The sequence below is a fragment of the Lissotriton helveticus genome, chromosome 10 (assembly GCF_964261635.1).
Source record: "Lissotriton helveticus chromosome 10, aLisHel1.1, whole genome shotgun sequence".
NCBI classification, from domain to species: domain Eukaryota; kingdom Metazoa; phylum Chordata; class Amphibia; order Caudata; family Salamandridae; genus Lissotriton; species Lissotriton helveticus.
In genome coordinates, this window is record NC_136071.1 from 889,913,848 (window position 1) to 889,933,287 (window position 19,440).

General features: G+C 47.4%; 1 protein-coding gene across 5 annotated transcripts in view; it reads right to left on the bottom strand.

Moving 5' to 3' along the window:
- ULK4 (unc-51 like kinase 4) overlaps positions 1-19,440 on the bottom strand; it is a 2,246,396-nt gene that overhangs the window by 2,127,271 nt on the left and 99,685 nt on the right. For all 5 annotated transcript variants that reach the window (XM_078663530.1, XM_078663529.1, XM_078663527.1 and 2 more), the window contains one exon: positions 14,495-14,594. In XM_078663530.1, coding sequence (XP_078519656.1) covers positions 14,495-14,594 — 100 coding nt within the window. The remainder of the gene's footprint in view (positions 1-14,494; positions 14,595-19,440) is intronic.

A 19,440-nucleotide genomic window follows, 5' to 3' on the forward strand; every position in this document is an offset into this window, starting at 1 on the left:
CCTGTGAGCGTGTCCTCCCAGGAGTGACTTCCCGAGCGGAGCCAGTCTCGTCTCGTCGGGGACTGCGGCAGACCGTCCCGTCCTGGGATCCGTCGTCCGGTGCAGGCAAGAGGCAGGAGGACCCTCCGATGATGCCCTGCTCCAGCCCCTCTCACCTGCCGGACGTCTCTGATGGCTCCCGCTGATCATCCGCCGAGCTCAGGCTGTGCCCAGCGGCGCCGGTGACTAACAGTGCGCAGATGGCCCACTTGCTCGGGACACCCTGGGCGATATCACGTCGGCTGTCGCAGGCGGGCAGGACTGCCCCGCACAGCGTTCCAGCTGTCCCGCCAGCGTCTCTTGGGGTCCCTCGGGTGATGGCAGCCGGTCCGATTCCACTTCTCAGCGTCGTCCAGTGTCCTGGTTCTCTGCTCTGCGTTTCTCGCCGCACCAACCAGGTAAGATGCTGTTGATGCTCACAATCCAGTTACTCTTTATTCCCGTTACTTGTGCCACTCCAGTTACTTGTGTGGTGGAGGTGTTGCAGGGTGCTAGCAGGGATAAAGTCCGAAAACGGGATCCCCAGCACACGGAGCTCTCACCAGGAGCTCCTACTCTGCCGCCATCTTTATAATGCTAAAAGTATGATGCTGACGCCTCATACTATACATTAGTATTACTCGTACAATAAAAACAATAATTTAGGTCCGGCTCAAGAAAAACTCGTAGGAGGCATACCACGATAATTATGATTTTTTTGGGTACACGATAAAAAAATTCATAGCTCAGAGGTATGTTAATGTTATAACAACCCCGTCAAGAAACATCATATGAACATATTGTAAATGAACAAAGTATCCCTAAAATCGCATAGAGTATTGGAATTCACCCAGGAACCACTCGCCATATAGCTGCATAAGGTCATGGTCGGAGTGTGATCACAAGATCAGAAACTATAAGCAGCATGTCGTATGTCAATTAATAACTGACGGGGGTATTCCTATTACTAAATCTCTTCCGCAATGCATGCCCAAAATTCTCATTAGCATGGTCTCTCTCCCCATAAATTCCTGCCCCCACGCCCCTTCTTTAATGATCAAATCTAATGCTGCACTCCAGCTAATAATCCCAGTTATCATAGCCAATCGACTCATCTGTGTTTGAATCAGGTATAAAAAATCCGAAGAGAAGAGTAGAGAGATAAGCATCCCTGGATAAGGTATGAATGTTGCCAAAACACCTACTCATAAATGTTTCCTTTAAGGGGAGCAAGACATATTATTAGTTCTTCTATCACCACTTTTACTGCCTTCGGCAATATATGACCATTACCTTGAAACAAATGCCTAACGATATAGCTTAATATTTTTTAATTATTTTAGTATTAATATCATTTTTAATTAATTAAAACTAAATTTAAGAACGTACCCTTGCTTAACCCTATGGCTAACTTAAATTTTAAACCTAACCTATGGTAAATATAGCAAATCTGACATTTCTGAATTGTCATGCCAGATTTTTCGCCTTTTTCTGGAACATACTTTTGCTGGTCTATGAACTCAGTGCACTTTACCCCATCTAAACAGGAGTTAAGTGCCTGTGCTCCCCATTAAACATGGTTAAATTTGCTTATCCCTAAATGACATTTAACTTGCCCATTTATTCCTAGTACAAGGTATACAAAATGTACCAATGGCTTGGAAGTTAAATGCCACCTGTGGACTGCAGCACCTATTGCCTAACCGCAGAGTGGTCCCAGAAAATATGGCTTCATGGCTACCATGTGCAGCCTACCTGCAGCAGCCTAAAAAACCTGCCGTCAAACTGGTCGAAATAACCTTTTGTGACGGACAGGATATCCTATTTTTGAATATTACTAAGTCAACCCTAAGAACACCTTGTTGGCCACAAGATAGCGTGCAAGATATTAAAAACTGGAACATGTGTGAAATTAAAACTGGCACATTCCTCCAGGGACTCAAAGGCATTTTTTACTGTCAGAGATGAATCTTAGAAAATGTTAGAGTACAGATTATAAACGTTAATCTGTAACTTCTAACAAAAAATGGCTAAAATAGACGTTCAAGCAAAATTTTCATATTAATTAAAAGTCTGATTTGTTGGTGAAGTTCAAATCACTTTTTTAAATATTTGGGGAAGGAAAAAGTAACCATTAGAAAGCTACCTTTTCCCTGCCTGAAGCTCCTAGAGGCTAATTTGTATTAGCTTTCAAACCGCGTCCTAGCAATTGCTTAACCTTAATGGGGTATGAAAACTGCTCCCAGAGAGAACAATAGCTAATTCATTGTGACAGAATGGACTGGTTGTGTGACATTTGAGCACTATCAGCCCAGGAAGGACAGTTGATGAGGATCCATGAACATCATTAACTTGAAAGGGACTGAGGCGAGTCCAGCCCATTCATTGTTTAGTTTAAAGAGAGAGCCGAAGAAGGGAAAACCCTGTTGTACAAGGCCCACACTAACTAGGTGATCTCTAAATTCAGTGGGAGGAAAGCTCTTCCCAGGACTGGCTTGGAGGGGGCACAGGAGAGGCGAGACTGCTCATTTCCCTGCCACGCCTCTGCATAGACACATGAGCTCTGCACAAGGCAGAAAGGGTTTTCCCATGATTGATTTGAAGGACTGAGGGGCAAAATGGGATTATTTCCAGTAGGGCAAACAGGATCTGCAGAAAAAGGGGGAAGGGTTTACCCCACTAGTTAGGGAGGAGCCAGGATTAATCCTACCTACTAGCTAGTGCCAACCATAACTGTGCCATCTCCAGGTACCCTCTTCAGAACACTTTCTGCATCTGCAGGAGATAAGAAGAGGACTGGGCCTACTGGTTGTGACTCGAGAGCAGCCCTGAAGAACTGGATTTGCTCACTCGTATACCCAAGACAAAGAAGAGGGCTCCAAGTGTTAGTTGGCTGGCCTCCTGTGTAGCTACAAGGACACAACAGTGGCGTAGCTAGGGGGAGGGTGGGGCAGTGGGGGCGGTCTGCACCAGGTGGCACTATTTTGGGGGCGGACAAAGGCGTTCAGATAAGGCTCGGCTTGCTTTCATGGCCGTTCGGGGACGAGCAGAGAAGGAATAGGACTCGGACAATGTTCTCTTCTTTTTTGTGCCGGCAGCTGCCCCCCCCCCTCTCTTCCTATTATTCCCTCTCTTTCTATTATTCCCTCTCTTTTTGTGTTGCTCCTCACTTACTGAAAACCGTGACTTGAAGAAACAGTTCACAACCTCTCTTTCCTTCTTTCATTTAGTTGCTTCCCTGTGAAATAGATCCAAAAAAGAAAAACACTCTTGCGGGAAATGTCCTTTTGTCTGACATTTTTCTATTCCGAAGTGCAGCGGAATGGAGAGAAATAGGTAGGTTTTAAATATGAAAAATAAATACATAACTAAATAAAGCAAGACAGAGTGGTTGCAAAGTCGTCAGATTGGTTTTATTCACATCCAAATACATCTGCCTCACTTTACAGAGTTTGCCAGTGAAGCGCTACTTTTGTTTTCTCGTATTTCTTTGAACAGCATTGTTGTCCTCAGGTGGGGAAGTGTACCATTCCTGGAGGTACTGCAATACCTGGTTGATGGGTGGATTGGAAAGCAAAATGTGTACCATGGCTCTGTGTTTATGGATGTGGTATTTTTAAACCATACTGCTTACGTTTTGTAAGGATATAGGCAATGGACATTCAAACGGTTCCCTTCAGGGTCCTGTAGTCATGTCCTTAACTTTTCAAGTAAAACCACTTGCTGATTTTAGAATAGTGAGTGAGAGATCGTTAAGGTAACCATGTTGTTTCTGCTTACATTTCACACTCTTTACTTAATCTTGCATTCCCTATGACTGTTTGCTTTTACTTTTTTTTTGTTAGGCAGCATATTACTCTTATCAAGTGCATAATTTGATTTGAGCCAAAACCAAGTGTTAATAGCGGGCACAATTACTTTGTAGCTGAAGGCAGTGGGAGTTTCTCTCCGTGGGGCAGTATGGTGTTCAGTGGGGGAGAGGATGTGGCACTATGGCCAGAGCTGTCGAATTTGGAACGTGGGAACCGGGTTCAGCCTTCATGACCAGTCCATCAGACCACTCTACGGAGGGAGCATATTCCCATGCTTGACCTTTGAAGGCCCCGAAAGACCTTAGAAGGCTTGATGTCTTAGCACAAGCAGGTGTACCTGAGTGGTGTCAATTGTGGTTAACCATGAAAGCATGTCAACCACAATCCATACTGAAGTTCATCTCCAGTCTTGCGGGCATGCCTACGAAGCAGCACACCCTAGAGCATGGGTACTCACAAACTTTCTCTCGGGGGCCAAATTTACAGTGTGGTTTGTGGCCGAGGGCCGCACCGGTGGGGGCGGGGTCAGTGGGGGAGGGGGCGGGGCTAGAGCAAAAAAAAAACTGTGACCATGAGGTTGAACACAGGCCAATGCAGCGGACGCCTTCGTCCACTGAGCCAACAGACCCTGCATACACACATCCCTCACTCCCTCTCTCTCCCTCCCTCTATCTCCCTCTCTCTCTCTCCCTCTCTCGCTGTCTCCCCCGGTCTCACTCACTCTGTCCTCCTCTCTGTCTCTCTTTCTCTCTCTCTATCTCTCTGTCTCCCTCTCTTTCTCTGTCTCCCTCTCTTTCTCTCTGTCTCCCTCTCTCTCTCTCTCTCTCTGTCTCTCTCTCTCTCTATCACTGTCTGTCTCTGCCTCAAACTGTTTCTGTCTGTCCCTGTCTCTATCTAGCTCTGTCTGCCCCAGTCTCTATCTGCCCCTGTCTCTATCTGTCTCTGCCTCTATCTGTCTCACCTCACCTGGCTCTCACTCCCTTCTGCCCTATGTCACCTCACCCCCCTTAGTCCCTGCTGTCCTCTGTCACCCTCTGCCATCTCACCTGGCTCTCACTCCCTGCTGCCCTTCGTCACCTCCCCTCCTCTCCCCCCTTAGTCCCTGCTGTCCTCTGTCACCCTTTGCCATCTCACCTGGCTCTCACTCCCTGCTGCCCTTCGTCACCTCCCCTCCTCTCCCCCCTTAGTCCCTGCTGTCCTCTGTCACCCTTTGCCATCTCACCTGGCTCTCACTCCCTGCTGCCCTTCGTCACCTCCCCTCCTCTCCCCCCTTAGTCCCTGCTGTCCTCTGTCACCCTTTGCCATCTCACCTGGCTCTCACTCCCTGCTGCCCTTCGTCACCTCCCCTCCTCTCCCCCCTTAGTCCCTGCTGTCCTCTGTCACCCTTTGCCATCTCACCTGGCTCTCACTCCCTGCTGCCCTTCGTCACCTCCCCTCCTCTCCCCCCTTAGTCCCTGCTGTCCTCTGTCACCCTTTGCCATCTCACCTGGCTCTCACTCCCTGCTGCCCTTTGTCACCCGCATCACAAATATCAGATTATTTTAGCATCTTTTTAGCAGTTAAAGTGACAATGCAGGGAATAGGATTTATTGTCTTTAATTCTGGCAGGCAGCAATTTGCATTCGGCACTCATACATATAGAAAGAAGCTGAGGAAAAAAGGGCAGAAAAGGCAGACCAATTTGAAGGAATGGAATAAAGGTTAGTAAGTTCACCATTCGGAACAAGCAATGCTATTTAAATTGTAGCAATATTATGTAAAATGCTGTCATGTCACAGACGCTATTTCTCAGATGTAAATATTTGAAAGATTAACCAGTCCCGGGGATACATTAAGCCACTGTAGGCAGCTGCCTGGCCGCTTGAAACTGCAAGTTGGCGCCAGAGTGCATGGCAAAGGGAGTACCCAAACGAAAAATCTTATTTTGCCCGTGCTTCGAAAAAATTCCTGCAGTGAAGTTGAGATTAATTAACTATGAAAGCCAGCAGTAAAAGTTCCTACAAAGGCACCGAGCATAGTCACTGTTTCTTTATGCTAATGTCAATATGTTTAGCAAAAGGGGCACAAACCACCTCAACCCCCATCCCCCCTCCTCAGTCCCTGCTGTCCTCCGTCACCTCACTCTGCGCGTCAGCCCGGTATGAGGCAGCTTCCCCTGCACGAACACAGCCGCACCCAGTACTTAACAGGTCATTAAAAGACCATTTACATGTTAATGAGGCTTTGTTCACCTCTTCTTAGTGCCCCTGCAGCTGCCCTCTGAATATCGCTCGAATCGCCTGGCCCGTCTCTCCGAGTCCGTGCTGTTGCAATCAGTGGTGTTTGCTGGCACTTTCAAAAATAAAAATAACACAGGTATGCTGTCTGTAAGGTCCGCGGGCCGCCAAGGAAGGCTTGCCGGGCCGCTGCCGGCCCGCGGGCCGTACTTTGAGTACCCGTGCCCTAGAGCAACAGTGATCCAGTCACTGTGATTCTGTCACTGAGGTCACAAGAACCTTGAGCAGGTTAGGGCGGTGCGAACTATGTGACCGCTCTGGGTACCCCTTTTGGGTGGGTGCGTAGTGTTTGCAAGTATATTATGGATTAAAAAAACTTGCTGCCTCCTTCCTGGCCTCCAGCAATTTTCAGAAACAATAAAAATGTCATGATAACTTTGGTGATTAATGTTCTTCCCAGAGAGAGATCGGAGTTTTGTCTTTTGTCTAGTGGAAGGGTAGACTCCTGGAAAGGTAGCACAGAATGTTAATGTACCTGCTGCAAAGAACATGTACCATGCAGATCACAAAGTGCATTGCTTTAATTTGGGGGGACCATGATGAATCGCCTTTTAATGTCAGCTGTAGATGATGGATCCCTGAACAGTGTCATGTCTGTGCATGTTTGCATTGTGCTGAGGGGATTATCAGAGAATTGTTCACACAGCTCTCTGATGGATGTCACATGAAGTTTTTCTGAGTCCCCAGATAGATTATGCAGTCTGTGTTTTCACTTTGTACTGCCAGTCACCGGTGTATTCAACTGTGTAACCTTGGACCGTGTCATGTATGTGCATGTAACTTGCATTGAGTTTTCATGCATTTCTCCCTTCAAAATGAAAGACATTGTGTAAAAAAAAAAATCATTTTGAAAAATGACCAATAATTCTCATGCTAGTATGAGTATTCCCAATTTTGAAAATGTGGAAATATATACTGTTTCTAAACTCTATAATTTGTACCCAATTCAGAAATACATAGGTGTCTTTCATACCGATTTTTCCATGTATACATTTTCCCAGAATAATTGCTCTATACCCGGTACATAATAAAAAACCATTGCAAGTTGCTGCTCAGTTTTTGGCTCTGGGTTCGTCGGGTTCTTGGCGAAACTACAAGTCCTGTATATCCCCACAACCAGGGAGGTCTAACCGATGTAACGGTATATTGCTTTCAAAGAGCTCACAAAATTACAAGAAGTTACAGGTGAAAACGTTGAGACAATAGGCTGTTTTTTTCAACTAATTTTCTATTTTTCCAATATTTAACTGTTAATTTCTATAAAGAAACCTTCATGGATTTAGACAAATGACCCCTTTCTGAATTCAGAATTTTGTCTACTTTTCTAAAATGTATAGCTTTCCAGGATCCATTATTGCTTTCGAACTCATTTCTACCATTAACTGGAAGGAGGTTGAAAGCACTAAAAATAGCAAAAATAGGCTATGTCCGAGAAAAATGCCAAAACTGTGTGAAAAATATTGGTTCTCTAACAAAAGACTGTCATTTCCTAAAAGCTGAGAAAATGCTGATTTCAGCCCCAGAAACCCTTTTTTGATAACATTTGCAGGGAAAAACCCAGAGGCTTTCATTTGCAACCCGTTTCCCCCATTTTTCTGAAAAAAACAAAACTTTACTGTATTTTGCCTAATTTCTGGGACCCCTCCAAGGGAATCCACAAACCCTGGGTATCTTTAGAATCCCCATGATGTTGGAAGAAAAGAGACGCAAATTTGGCATGGATACCTTATGTGGTCAAAAAGTTACAGGGGCCTAAGCGCGCACTGACCCAAATCGCCAAAAAATGGCTTAGCACAGGAGGGGAAAAGGCCCAGCAGCGAAGGGGTTAAGCTACCCCTTATTTTATATGTTGCTACCTGATGGTGAAAGACCTAAAAAACTCCCAAAATATTTTGGGGCTGATATACAAGAGGCTAGCGCTGCCAGAGCTTCACTTTTTTTTAAGCTTTGGTGGCACAAGCACCTCAATCATATCTATGAGGTGACGCAAAGTCACCCTGCGTGGCTTTGCATGGCCTCATAGATATGGAGTATGACAAAGTAGCGGAAGTGGCTGCGTTACCTTACACTATGTCAAGTATGCGTTCCATAGGCATTACAATGGGAGTTCCCACGCACCACCCATGGATTTTGACGCAGCCCCAGATTTGTAAAACAATGTAAACCTGGGGCAGCGTCAACACCTTACGCCTCCCCACAGCTGGCATAACAAGGAGAAATGTTTTCATTTCTCCTCGTTTTTCCTCTTTCTATGAGTGTTTCTCTTCTGCAGCACACATAGAAAGAGGAAAACTCCTCTCAGGATTCTTTTTTTGCACAAAAACAATCCTGTTTATGTTGGTGTTAGGCAGCAATTTGTGCGCCAACGCAAGGGAAAAGACAGGAATGTATAATATTTCATAAATAAGGTGCATTCCTGACTTACACACAACAAATACAGCAGAGACAGTGTCAGCGAACCATTACCTCACAAAAGAAAGAGGCCTCAAGTTTGAAGAGGCTTCACATTAGCATGCTCATTACACACAGCCTGTAATATCAGACAGCTGACGTGTAAGCTGTCTCATGCAGGATAGTTACACCACTGTCAGCAGCAATACACACTTCCCACATGCACAAACGATACATACTGCATCTATAGCACTAGCAGTAGTGTTAGCCTCCCTAACACACACAACTAAATCTGCACTGACAACAGCAGTGCATGCTTATTGCAAACACACATGGACAAGCTACAGCACGTGCAGCAATATAGCAAGCTTTCCAGCGGTGGAGCTCCCCCCTCCCCCCCCCAATTATATGATAATAACGGAACATTGTTATCATTTTATTTTTAGTGGAGCTTGGAGCCAGGTTAGAACTCGCCGCGTCAGAGGTAAGAGGTAAAATATACACCTTAAGTGTGCATGACGGCTTGGCCAGCTGTCTTGTGACGGCCAAATCATCATGCACACTTAGCATGTTCTTGCACAGCCTGGGTGGTGAACATACACAGGCTCCCACTCCCTTTCTCAGTATCAAACTACAGCGCTCTGACCAATCACAACATTGCTGTCATGCTGGTGACAGCAGAGTCATGATTGGTTAGGGGAGTCTGGGAGCCTGGCTGCTGCCGGGAGCCAGGAGAACGGCGAGGACGATGGAGAGGCAGGGGATGGTGACCGGCGACTAGCAAGCAGGTCTTCGTTTTTTCTATTTTTCTAAGCCCTCCCCCCTTCGCCCCCCCACTGTTCCCTACCAGCCACCACTGAAGCTTGCCCCCGCACACATAAAAAGATAGTATAACAAGCATTTGCAATGCAATAGGTATCGCAGTTGTTAGAGTTAGAGCCATTGGCATTGTAAATGGCAATGCCTTTTATTTATGTGTTGGTTTTTAAAACGTAAATAAAAGGCATTGTCAATTACAATGCCAATAGTTTAAACTCTCGCAAATGTGAGACCTATTGTATTGCAAATGCTTGTTTTCTCATCTTGAGACTCACTACGGCTCTTCGGCTCTGTCTGCAACTTCTCCAGATCAGATATGTTGTAGGGACCACGGTGTCAAAGGTGAGCGTATTGTCTTATAACTAGGAAGCTGGGTACTTTGTATAAGAATGTAAGTTAGGCCCCGCGCTTCCTTGACCTTCTGGTATAGGTTGGACAAGAAACAGATGACACAGATGGTAATAGTTTGATTTAGCCAGACACTTGATTACATAATTATTACACGAGGCCGAGTGGTCCTTATCCTCGCACAGGATGTGTGTTCTCTACAAGCCACAGCCGCTTATGAGGTCTGTGTTGGCAAGACTGCTGTTCAAGGACTGTTGGTGTCATGAACCATGCCTGCAACCCCGACTCACCTTTGACCCGAGACACTCCTCTTCATGCAGAAATGCAGGGGTTGTGTTTGTGTTTTTCGACTTCTCTTTTGCGAACAATACGCTAGATGTACTACTATGTGTTATCGGCGAACAGAAACTTATTTTCCACAAAAGAAAGCTCACGAAATCAATATTTAGGGTTGGTAACAGCGACAGGTCCCAATCATGGGGATAGTGAACTACAAGAGTCCCCAGATAACTGTGGCCGGTTTTAAATAAAAACAAGGTTTGTGTGGCAGAAAATGCCGCCGGAATCCCGCCGCGCACGCACTGGAAGTCAGGCAATGTCGCCTGTGACGGGGGCAGGCGGAGTAAATGCGTATCGCGGCCCGGGGCTCCTGTGTGCGGTGGAGAGCCCCGGGGCCGCCAGCAGGAGGTTGCTCAAGTGTTGCGGGGCTCCCTTGACCAAGAGGGAGCCCTGGGAAACGAGCTGGCAAGAGCAGCAGCGTGAACTCTGCGGAGGGGGCACGAGGCACTTGCCCGGTGCCTGCCCCTGCCGCGTGCTGAGGGCGGAGTCCCCCGAGATTGGCCCGGTAAGTTAAAAAGGGCTGGGGGGGGTCTTGGTGCACTTGTGTGTGTGTATGTGTGCGGGGGGGCGGTGCACTCATGTGTGTGTGCGCGTGTGTGTGTGCGGGGGTGTGTGTCTGTATGTGCGTGCGTGCATGGGCGCTCGTGTGTGTGTCTGTGTGTATGCGCATGCGTGTGTGGTGTTTGCCACTGTTTGCAATCCGTTGCCACACTGACTACTGCTTGTGCCTTTGCTGTCCACTAGTCCTTGCCTACCATCTGTTCTTTGGATGTACCTTCTGTCCCTCTGCTGTCTACTAGTCCTTGCCTACCATCTGTTCTTTGTATGTACGTTTGTTCCCTGCTTATGCTTCAATAGTATGCTTATGCCACTGCTTTCTACTTCTGCCGCTATTCAATGCATAACTTGTGACGCTATTCAATGCATGTCTCTATGTTCTCTGCTTGTGCCTCTATTCCATGCTTGTATCTCCATTCTATACTTGCTTGTGCCTCTGCTGTCCACTAGTCCTTGCTTACCATCTGTTCCTTGTATGTACCTTTGTCTCCTGCTTATGCTTTTATTGTATACTTGTGCCACTGTTTTCTACTTCTGCAGCTATTCAATGCATGTCTCTATATTCTCTACTTATCTTCATTCTAAGCTTCTATTGTATGCTTGTGCCACTATTTGCAAATCAGTTGCCACACTGACCACTGCTTGTGCCTCTGCTGTCCACTAATCCTTGCCTACCATCTGTTCTTTGTATGTACCTTTGTTCCCTGCTTATGCTTCAATACTATGCTTGTGCCACTGTTTTCTACTTGTGCCGCTATTCAATGCATGACTTATGCCGCTCTTCAATGCATGTCTCTATGTTCTCTGCTTGTGCCTCTATTCCATGCTTCTGCTTGTGCCTCTATTCCATGCTTGTATCTCCATTCTATGCTTGCTTGTGCCTCTGCTGTCCCTCTACTGTCCACTAGTCCTTGCCTACCGTCTGTTCTTTGTATGTACCTTTGTTCCCTGCTTATGCTTCAATAGTATGCTTATGCCTCTGTTTTCTACTTGTGCCTCTATTCAATGCATGACTTGTGCCGCTATTCAATGCATGTCTCTATGTTCTCTGCTTCTGCTTCTGCATTTTATTAAACAACGTGTCATCTTAAAGCACATCTCTCTTCTCTGCCTCTGCACACATTAAAGCACGTGTTTTTAAAGCAAACACGCAGCATTTTCTCAAATAACGTCACACTATATAACTACGTCTTTATACGACGTCGCCATTTAGCTGCTTTCGGAACACCTTACGATATAGAGCATTTTCGATCATGCCATGAAACACGCTGCTTTTTATTAAAGAACAGACCCTTTAGGCAAACACGCAGCATTTCCTTAAACAACGTCGCTCATGTCCTGAAACACGCTGCTTTCGGAACACCTTACGATATGGAGCATTTTCGATCATGCCATTTAGCTGCTTTCGGAACACCTTACGATATAGAGCATTTTCGATCATGCCATTAAACACGCTGCTTTTTATTAAAGAACAGACCCTTTAGGCAAACACGCAGCATTTCCTTAAACAACGTCGCTGATGTCCTGAAACACGCTGCTTTCCGAACACCTTACTATATGGAGCATTTTCGATCATGCCATGAAACACGCTGCTTAAAAGAAACTGAATTCGGAACACCTTACGATATGGAGCATTTTTGATCATGCCATGAAACACGCTGCTTAAAAGAAACTGAAAGTTACACGTTTAACCGCACTCTAAACGTGCATTGCCGCACTCTAAACGCGCATTGCAAGAAACTTGCAACAAAGTCAATTGAGCGCTCGTACTTGTGCGCGTGCCAGTTTCAAATCGCCTCCAAGGAGATGCGCGCGGCCAGGATTGTCTCCTGGAAAGCAGACACGCCGACAAAAGGTCTCTGGCAAGAACGCGCTTCCGCGCGCTTAGCCGAGACCTAAAAAGCAATACGGTATACTTTATTGTAAGCAGCGGAGGCACAAGGGTGTTAGAGGGTTGACATGGGCTACTGCCTCAGCTAGATGGGAAACAAAGAATGTAATGGAGGGTTATGTACGTCATCAAGGCCTCCAGCATCAGTGGGGGCCCCAGCTTCCCAATCTGTTGAGGCATTGCCAGCTCAGGACATGACAGAACCAGTGACATGGTATCTCTTCAGCTACGGAGAGTAAGAAGATGTTCAGCTGTAGCTGCTTTATTTTCCCGTTGGTGTTTCCTGTATTGCTGGGAGCCAGAGAGACACCACTTGAGATGGCCACCTGCCAACAGCTATGTGTTGTAATGTGCTTATTACCAATGCAGTCTCCCCACTGTGGTTCTCTGCCTTTCTGCTCAGCCTGTGGTGAGGTCACATGGAATGTTGGGTTGGTTTGTTGTAGGAGAGAATCAGTTGGTGTGAAGGGCTGAGCAGGGAGGAGCCTGCTCCTGGTGGGGCATTACCATGGATCTGGACATCTTCCTGTAACTGAGAACCTGTAAGATTACCACAAGAATAAATCTACAATTACCATCTACAAGACATGTCTGCGCCTTCATTCTTCGTTTTAACACTATGCGTAAAGGTCAATATCATGGCTGTGTCTTGCAGCCCTCTGGAAGGTGGCTAATTCTTATGTAGGACACTGGAGTAATGGCAGAGAAGGGCAAGGCCAAGGGTCATCCTTAAACTGATAATTGTGTGACTCTCTCTCATACTACTAGGTATGTGGTCCAGTGGAAGGATGCACAGAGAGCCACCTGATTGAGTGAGGGCAGAGGGGGAGAGGAGTTGGCAAGTAGCCAGACAAAACAGTAGGGAATGGATGGATGGGGCTGGGATATAAAAGTCTTCATGGAAAAATGCCTTAAATATATTCAAACAGTAACGCTCTGCACACTTTTTAATCTTATGGGGTTTATCGTCTGAGTCCTTCCACATCCTGCAGCTAGTAATAGCACTGAGGCAACTTTCAGCTACTCACTCTGAGATCTTAAAATAATCAATAATTATGTTTTTTTAAAGGTAAATGTGGCAGGCCATAGACTAAAATGGATTGCTATGCTACATTTACATCTGACATCTCGCATGCAGAAGAGGATGAAGGTATGTCTAATTCATATACCTCTGACTTTCAGTCCGCCAGTCTCCATCTCTTTCTCTACTGCTAGAGCAGTAAATAATTAGCATGTAAGAATGGTGGGTGGGAACCTCGAGACACAATTGAACTGGGACAGGTACAGAGTGGTCACCATACTGGGGAGGAGGCCAGACAAGCATAGAGCTTGAGGAAGGGGTTCTCAGGACTACAACTGGTGCTGGCACTCCCCGAGTTCAGCATAAAACCTGCCTGCTTTCAAGCACTGCCAGTGCACCAAGTATGTTGCCTGTACAATGTCTAACTCCACCCAACGGCACAACTACGGTGCTTGCACAGGGGCACAGTGTTAGAGGTTAGGACTTTGTTTCTTTCAGCTTGAGGAGGCTCAGAGTGGCTACATTGCCTCACAGTGACCCTCAGATCCAGCTGTACAATGATTCCCCCAAAAACCTGCCCCTAACTCCCTGAAGTGAAATGCTCCCACACGACGAGGCATTTATTTGCATAGAGTAAATCATGGAGCAGTACCCATCATATGGACAATAAGAAAGGAAATACATCATCAACAATTACTTGCAGGAGGGTGCCGGAAGTGACAAGAATGGATAATGTTATAATTTTTGGCCTCCTGTGCCACTTTCATCATAGACCACTACAATATGTCTCTGACTTCTATTTGCTGAGCCACGAGACAACAAGACATTAAGAAAGGGCAGAGTTCTGATCAAGAATGATTGCACACGTTGCCTTTTAAATGAACATTCGGACATGTGATTCCCCTAACAAACGGGGCGATGTAATGTGCACCTGAATATTTCACAAACGGGTTGAGCGAGGTGTGCGTGGGTTTATGAGTTCAACGCAATTGAGAGGTATTCACTACTCTTTACCACTTACCTGTACACAGTTCTACTACCAGCCATAGGTGGTTACTGGTTTCATACCATTCATGAAAGGTGACAATGTTCTTGTGTTTGATACCATGAGTAAGACGAACCTGTTGAATAAGAAATACATGTTTTAATAATTGCGCATCCCTTTAACATTTCATGTCAAGGATTTACAAGTCCTAAAGTTTGTAAGTGACACAATGCTTCCTCTCTTTTTACTTTCTAATTATATTACTGTAAAAAAAAAAAAACACATTGTCACACGAATGTTCAATCTTGAATGAAATGTGGACATAATATAAATTTTTAGGTTTCGCCTCGCCGAAAGCTGCGCAAGCAGACTTTCGCGCAGGGCGAAATCTTATGTCTAGAGATGTGTACTCATGTCCCGCCCCTCTGTTCCATTGGCTAGCTCCATAAATGGAGGCTAGCCACTGGAACAGAGATCTGTCCGTCATGGCCGGAGCAGATTCGTGGGCGTTCCGGCCATTTTTACTCATCCTGCCCCTTTGACAACGTCATTGCGGTGGTGGGTGGTTCCTATTTTTTTTTTTTGGGGAAGGTTTGTTTTGGTCATTGCAGGCCGACCGCCGCTGGAAGTCCAGGTGAGTGCTGCCTTCTGCTTTGCCTTTCTTGCCGTTTGCCGTTCCCGCCCCCCCTCCCGCTGTCTGTGCCTTCCCCGTCCCCCCTCCCGCTGTCCGTGCCTTTCCCGTCCCCCCTCCCGCTGTCCGTGCCTTTCCCGCCCCCTCCCGCTGTCCGTGCCTTTCCTGCCCCCCTCCCGCTGTCCGTGCCTTTCCCTGTCTTTTTTGTTTATGCCATCAGCGCTATCAAGTACATTCCCTAACCTATCATGTACAGGAGCTGGCAGCGCCAACATTACATGTTGCCCCGACTGGTCGCTGCCACTGTTTGCGCAAAGGTCGGTGCGGTCTGTGCAATTTCGAAATATCTGTCCCAACATTCACCTGTGTGATGCACAAGTATCCGCGCAAAATGACTCCTCTGCATTCACTGCGACCCCGAAATAGTTGTGCTAAAGTTCCCCCGTGCACGTTATCTACTCCAGAAGCATTGGTTCACTATTGCATTGTGCAAGGGATGCAGTACAGAAGTGTGAAAATGCACTACTGCCAATACAGCCCATGGGATCAAGAAAGGACACGGGGGTGGCGCACGCGCCCGACGGCCGTCCTCATCCAGCCCTTCTGAGAACAGCGTATTTTTTAGGCCAGAAATGACGCCGTGATGGGATTGTTATGCGGGCTTTCCGAGGGGGTGTGAGTGGGGGTGCAGCGCCTTCCACCGCAGGCTCGCTCCGCTACCAGCAGCAAGAGCACAGGGAGGGGTCAGCGGCAGCCACAGCGCACTGAAGTGGAAAATGGACTTCCAGGCTCCTTTGTACCGAGGTGAAGGTACAGCCCCCCCCCCCCCTCCACAGGGGTAAGCAAACTCAATCAACTTATGGACGCTGGTCTTTCACCCCAAAACGGAGATGGGGGAGGGGGGAAAGGAGGGTGTCAAACAGCAGGACTCGACCCTCCCCCACCTCCAGCACTGTCGCTCTCTCCACCTCACACCAGCTACATTTTATTTTTTATTTATTTTATTTTATGCGATTTTATATAGCGCGAACTTTACCCGAAGGTGTCAGAGCGCTTTACATAAGAACCAGATACAAACAGAAAAAAATGTAAATGTACAAGGAGTAAAGTCACACATCCGGCCCCCAGCACTGGCCTCTCACACCAGCCCCTCCTGCCAGGACTCTCCGTCGGGGGAGCCCAGAGACACTGCACCCGTGAGAATCAGCCCCCCGCATACAGACACACACACAGACAGACAGACATAGGTGGCTGCCAGCAGCGGCCGCCCCCCCACCCCCCCCCGTACATTGTCGGGGGGGGGCTTCTCCGATGCGATCCGTGCGTCAACAAGTCCCACAAACAGGCTCCGGGAGGGGCGGCGGCCCCCACGGGTGTTTTTTTTTGTTTTTCATTTTTCTTTCTTTTTGTTTTTTTGCTCTGGGAATCGTCGTCCGGGGCTCACTGTGGAGTTAAGAGGGAAACCGGGAATGCACGTGCTTCCCGGATCGTGTGAAGGATTGTGTGACAACAAAACCCCCCTCACACCGTGCCCCAGCCCTCGACACCGGATTCAAGGTGGCAGGGCTGGTTCTGCGCTCAGGGCTCGAGGACCCCCTGAGCCTGTGTGCACCGCGGCACCACCACCGTGGTGATGCATGTAAACACATACCCCCCGTGCCCCAGTCCTCCACACTGCATTCAAGGAGTCAGGCTTCGTTGTGTGCTCAGGGCTGTGGCCGGAGGTCTCGGGCCTTAAGAGCAGGCCCTCCTGTGCCTGTGTGCACCGCCGCATCACCACCCGCCCTGTGTGCACCGCAGCATCACACCGTGGTGCACATAAACACACACACGCCGTTCCAGCATGCAGTTTCAGACTGGTGTGTGTGGCACAAAGCTGCTGCCTGTCTCTGCACGCCGGTGTACAGGGCTGCCCAGCCCAGGGCCTCGACAGGGGTGCATTGAGGAGGGGGGTCAGTTTCGAAGTTGGAGGGGTGTGGGGGTGTGGGGGGGCGCATGCACCCAGGGCTCCAGAGACACTTCGATGCACCATCTTCGGATTAATGCGCATTATAAAGAGACGGAGGTCTGCCCTCCTACAAATGAAACCCCCTCACGTGTGCTCGCGTGCTCTAGAAAGAAGAGGCAGAGGATGCTGTGCACGCGCTGCACCGGGGAGGTCTTCAGTGCGCCTGTGTCACCGCCTGTCAGGAGCACTTTCCGTGTCTAGGCGCTGCACGCATACATGTGAGCGCACGACGCGCGTCCTCGCTGCGTGGACGCAGGGTGGCTGTGCACAGTGTCTGCTGCAGCTGCCCTGGAAACACACGTGTGCATGTGGGCAATTCAAATGTGAACATGTGTGGAGAGCATTAGTACAAGTGAACGTTAGGCCAGCAGTACATGTTTAATCACACGCGAGGGATTCTGCAAAACAGCAGAGAGAGGTGTGCGTGCGTGGCGATATGCGTGTGCGTGAGTGTGTGTGTGTGTGGTGCCCTCGTGTGTTGGGTGTGCGAGTGTGTATGGTTTAGTACTTACCAATACTTTTTATCTTCGGGGCGCTAGATTCGCCTTTTTAGGTCTCGGACTATTTCCATTCCGCAGGAATGGAATAGGACGAGTCTATAGCAGTGAAACCAAGAGTTTCACCATGAGCCCAAAAAAGAGGTTTTTCACGAGTGCATGTGCTCTCGTGCACGAGCTTGCCCGAGCCTTCTGCCTGCCTCCTGCCTTGAAGGCAATCTGCTTCTCCGCCCCCTGCTGTTCCCTCCCACTCGCTCGCACATCATAGGCTGCTCACTGAAACACCATATGCCTGCTCCCCACCCCGCTGCGTGCTACGTGCATTCTCCCCTCCCTTTCAGCCCTTTTAGCCTCTTTCCCAGCTCCCAGCCGGACCCTCCTGCAGGTGACGGTGAGAATGTTGACCATTCCTTGCACATTGATTTCTTTTTCTAAATCCTGAATGTGCCTTGCTTAGTGAGCGCATACCTCCGACTCAGCAATGGGCCAGCAACGCAGTCCGCGACCTGCTCTACCCTCCAACACCTTAACGTGATAAACAGCTTCCTGTGACAGCGCTTCTCCAACAGCCACATTTATGAGAGATATTTCTGTAGCTACGTGTTCTAGGGTCGTTTTATTAGCTCTACTTAATTGCCTAGGGACACACCAACTTGAGCATCACAAGGCACAGACTGGATCCACTAGAAACAGAGTTGTACACATGGCCGCAAATGAGCTAGGATTCCTTTAACGAAACGGATCTGAAGATTCCCGAGGTAGATATGCTGCTCAGGAGAGCATGAAAGCAGGAGGTCTACTTAACCGAAAAACTGTACATCTACTCTGTGATGCAGTCAGATTTTTTATCTTGGCCCGTTCTAAAGCATCCAAAATGGCCTTTTCCCTTCTCAGAATTTCTATCATCACAAGCAGGAGTGACTGGCAATAGAAATGTTTAATACATGATAATAAACTTATCACACGGTAGTTCCTTAATCTCCCCCTAGCAGAGACCTTTACAAAAGAGGTGGCATTCAAACAAGGCACTATTACCTGGCTTCTCTAAAGCCATGCTTCTTATGTGGCTGGCTGAGACATGGGGCAGCAGGGCACACTGCTCCACACCATGCCAGCAGCGCTTTCCCTTAAGTAGTTTGCCAAGTGATTACCTTGTAATGTTGATGCCTAATCCTACAGATGCCTTTATCAAGGCGTCTTACAATTCCATACAGAATTAGTTCTGCTTAGCAACTTAAACAGTTGCATGTGTAGACTATTCCAAGTAATCTGCAGTCCACAGCATTAGAAGAAACCATCGGCTGAACGCTAAAGTTGGCAGGGGTCCTGGCTTCTATGGTGGTCAAACTTTAAGCAGTTGTACTCATTTCATAGAAGGATGACAACACATTTAAAATTGCGTACATTTCCATGCAAATCACTCAAATACATGGGAATGTGCACTTTTCTTAATAACAAGCTCTTGCTTCTTCAAGTTACTGGACCACCACGCATGTAAGACTTTTAAAATTAAACATTTTACCTGAGTTGGGGGCATGATGTGCACATCATTAGCGTCTGCTGCCACCAACTTTTGCCTTAAACAATCTCTTTGAAGTCATTATAGTTAATAATGCTCCATTTAGCACCCCGAAATGCTGGGTATATGCTTTACTTCATACAATAAGGCACAGCAGAAGATTCAGATATTTCGACGCGTAGCTTAAGAAGCATTTGAAATGCAATAGGTCTCGCGTAGCTGTTCTCCAAACTCTATTTCCAGTTCGCAAAAAACGTCTGCCACGCTCTGTTGTGACCCTTTTGATGCACGGCGTGGGTGGAAAACATGAGCTTTTTATTGTTATTT